General features: G+C 31.1%; 2 protein-coding genes across 2 annotated transcripts; one reads left to right on the plus strand and one right to left on the minus strand.

Moving 5' to 3' along the window:
• Nucleotides 1-156: 156 nt before the first annotated feature.
• RpS23 (ribosomal protein S23) lies at nt 157-1,198 on the plus strand. Its single transcript, XM_018444825.1, has 3 exons — nt 157-253; nt 629-788; nt 878-1,198. Exons 1-3 carry the CDS (start codon nt 250-252, stop codon nt 1,143-1,145), a joined length of 432 nt encoding a protein of 143 aa, XP_018300327.1. The 5' UTR covers nt 157-249; the 3' UTR covers nt 1,146-1,198.
• A 126-nt stretch (nt 1,199-1,324) lies between these two features.
• On the minus strand, nt 1,325-2,890 carry LOC108720739 (uncharacterized). The gene is made up of 6 exons (XM_018444885.1): nt 2,573-2,890; nt 2,340-2,398; nt 2,127-2,252; nt 1,866-2,027; nt 1,604-1,789; nt 1,325-1,528 (listed from the first exon to the last, which is right to left on the minus strand). Exons 1-6 carry the CDS (start codon nt 2,778-2,780, stop codon nt 1,385-1,387), a joined length of 885 nt encoding a protein of 294 aa, XP_018300387.1. The 5' UTR covers nt 2,781-2,890; the 3' UTR covers nt 1,325-1,384.
• Nucleotides 2,891-3,461: the final 571 nt, after the last annotated feature.

Below are 3,461 nucleotides of genomic sequence, written 5' to 3' on the forward strand. Positions count from 1 at the left end.
GAAGTATCTAAAGATAAATTTAAGGAAGCCTTAAATATAAGGCCTGACTATGAATATGGGCATTAATTCCTTATTTCTGCTATTGTGCGCGATCCCTCCAAAATATACCTTGGAAGTTGGAATATCGGAGTTCGTAAAATTCCCTAGCGTAAACATACGATACAACCTGAATTTACTTACGATAGTTACGATTTGCATTTCTGCTCATGGACGAATGCTTCTTTCCGGTTGTGAATCGCACGCGACGCAATGGGTTCGTGTTACAAATTTCTTATTATTATTTAAAAAAAAATATTAGTTTAGAAATAACGATTATGAAAAGCCAAAATCTTTTGATAAAATTTCTGCCGATATATTTTGCTTAACATTTTTTATGCTACACACTGTTATAAATGCACAAGTAGTATCTTTCCTCTTAATGCGTGTAGCCTGCTTGAAGTATCGAGAACGTGTAGTAATTATTGTCAGATATGCCAATATAGTATCGTAGTATTGACACAATAACTTTATCTCATATTGAACGTATATTTTTAATATTTTTAATATTTTCCATATAAAAAATTTTCTTTTCTCGAAAATAATATAATGCAAAATATAACCTCATTGTAACATTTCCTTTGCATTGTAGGTAAACCAAGAGGTCTTCGTACGGCGCGTAAGCACGTGAACCACAGACGCGAGCAGCGATGGAACGATAAGGACTATAAAAAAGCACATTTGGGAACCAGATGGAAGGCTAACCCTTTCGGCGGTGCCTCTCATGCTAAAGGCATTGTCTTGGAAAAAGTGTAAGTAATAACGTCCATGTGATAATTTTAATAACATTTACATCTGTATAGTTTGTCATGTAACTTATTGATATTTTATCATTCAATAGAGGAGTAGAGGCAAAACAGCCCAACTCTGCCATTCGCAAGTGTGTCAGGGTACAGCTGATTAAGAATGGAAAGAAGATTACAGCCTTTGTGCCAAGAGACGGTTGCCTTAACAACATCGAGGAGAACGATGAAGTTCTAGTGGCAGGTTTTGGTCGTAAAGGTCATGCCGTTGGTGATATTCCTGGAGTACGATTTAAAGTGGTGAAGGTCGCAAACGTTTCTTTACTTGCTCTTTACAAAGAGAAGAAGGAACGACCTAGATCTTAAATTATTGGTCAGAAAATGTATTTGACAAATATAAGACATAAGTTAAAAACTTACATAATTGTTCTATTTTAATTTTATTATCAAGGTACCTTTCTCTATACTATCTCTTTAATACCTATGATGCTTTTATGATTTATTTATATAAATAGACAATTCTATTCTTTTGTGTATTAATATTTAGAATGTTATAAATTATACTAAACAATTATGGACCTACATACACGATTATACATATAAAATCATTCAACACGATTACTTATTAGATTTGTGAGTTCCTCATTACAAATGACTATATCTTCTATAATTGCGTTTAAAGGTGCGACGGTCTTTGGTAATTCTTTTGCTAATTTTACATTAGATAACTCTTCTTTTGCTTGTAGTACCTGTAAGTATAATTGGAAATACATTTTTGAGAAAATAGTAAAAATATTGTGCAGTAATGTGGATAAAATACTTACCTTTTTCAAAGAGGAAAAATCAGAACATATACTTTTAATATTTGAACAAATAGAATCAGAAATATCTTTATCTAAATTTCTAACTTTCACTGGCCAAGATGAAACTGTATGAAACGCTTCTATAAACTTTTTTTTTTCTTTATCAAACAGTACAGTCTGTTCTTCGTTATCCAGTCTATCATCAGTCTATATTAATTTTTACATAAAATATCAGTATAATTTATATATATTATTTATAATTTTTAATATAATCCTATTGTACCTCTACGTGTAAGTCTTCAGGCACGTTAGTCATAATTTCTTTGCGATCATTATTTAATATTTCTTTCTCGCTCTCTTCAAAATATTTAATAGCTTCTGCATAACTTATTTTTGGTTTAACGGCAGAAAGAGAGGATGCCTGATCAGTATCATTAATGCACAACTAAAAATGTTTAAAAAATATATATTTTAGAAATTATTAATGTACATTCACTAATTACATTAAAAATAATATAATTATTCAACATCATCATATCATTACCTTAAAAATATCTGTAAGTACTCCTTCTGTTTCATTTATACTTGCAATAGGTTTCACATATACCTTTCTCATAAAGTCTAGCAATAATTTTAAAGTTGGCAGTTGTTCCTTCAAGGAGCATTTACCCTAACATAATTAAGTATTTTAATGTATTTTTTTATATAAGAGCAATATAATTATATAGCATAATATATCTATATTTTATAAACAAACCAGCAATACATCCTTGTTGTTACAGATTCCAATCCGAGAGTAATATTCAAATACCTGATCTATAAAAAGACATAAGTACACTTTTCAATACATTAATATGTTACATTTTTAATTTTATCATTTTTTATTGCATGTATAAATTCACTGAAAATGATAATTGATAATATAATCTGTAATTTAGCTGTTGAATATATGTGAAACATCCAATTGTATAACAAATAAAGTAGAAATACCTTCCAAAGCAGAATTCTTCAGCTTTCCCAAATGAGTGACAATTGACGGTGATTTCTCTGTCAGAAGCCAGGAAAGTAAACAAATCCGATTTTCACCACTGAGAATAGTTGCCTCCAAGTCTTTCAACTCCGTATTTGTAATGTGCGGATATCGTAAGTGTAGCAAAGTATCGTATATGCTTGTCATAACATCATTCACGTCATTCATAGTAGCAAATTATGAGATACACATAAAACCTGGAGAAAAATTTAACACCTGCGGGAAATAGAAACTTTCAATTTCGTAATTATCTCGTTTCAGATATTCATTTTTCACTATTTTACAAAAATATCATTCGACAGAGTAAATTTATGTTAAAAAAAGATGTTTGAAGTTTCAAACAATAGACGTAAGTAGTATAGAGTTAAGCAAGATGGCAAACTCAAGGCCATGGCACACACCTTCCGTAATCCCAGATCTACAATAGAGTTTTAAATCTTAAGAAAGCCATAAGAAATGGACGAATCATAGTCGATTATTCTCCTCGAATTCGACTGTGATTGGTCAATTTCTTACGACTTAAGGCTTAGAACACCTATTGTAGATCCGGGGTAACAGTAACCATAAGGCCGAAATCAGACTATGCATTGAAGATTGAGATTGAAGATTGAAAAATTCAAATTTGACCAATCGAAATGAAAGGAGCTAAAATTTCTTTGTGCTTATTGGTAAAATTTCAATTTTTAATCTTCAACCTCAATCTTCAATGGGTAGTCTGATTCCGGTCCTATTGTTTTGATTGGTCAAATTTTAATCTTCAATCTTCAATCTCAATCTTCAATGCGTAGTCTGATTTCGGTCTTAAGCCCAATGTCCACGATGCTAAAAATCTGTCCAAATTCTCGGATC

This window comes from Mycetomoellerius zeteki, unplaced genomic scaffold, assembly GCF_001594055.1.
Source record: "Mycetomoellerius zeteki isolate Tzet28-1 unplaced genomic scaffold, Tzet1.0 scaffold155, whole genome shotgun sequence".
In the NCBI taxonomy this organism is placed as follows: Eukaryota; Metazoa; Arthropoda; class Insecta; order Hymenoptera; family Formicidae; genus Mycetomoellerius; species Mycetomoellerius zeteki.

Coding starts and splice junctions, on each gene's coding strand:
- RpS23 (XM_018444825.1), top strand. Junction 789..877: donor GGCATTGTCTTGGAAAAAGT/GTAAGTAATAAC, acceptor ATCATTCAATAG/AGGAGTAGAGGCAAAACAGC.
- LOC108720739 (XM_018444885.1), bottom strand. CDS start 2,780: ATGAATGACGTGAATGATGTTATGACAAGCATATACGATACTTTGCTA. Junction 2,253..2,339: donor ACAACAAGGATGTATTGCTG/GTTTGTTTATAA, acceptor TAATTATGTTAG/GGTAAATGCTCCTTGAAGGA. Junction 1,529..1,603: donor ATTTTTCCTCTTTGAAAAAG/GTAAGTATTTTA, acceptor TTATACTTACAG/GTACTACAAGCAAAAGAAGA.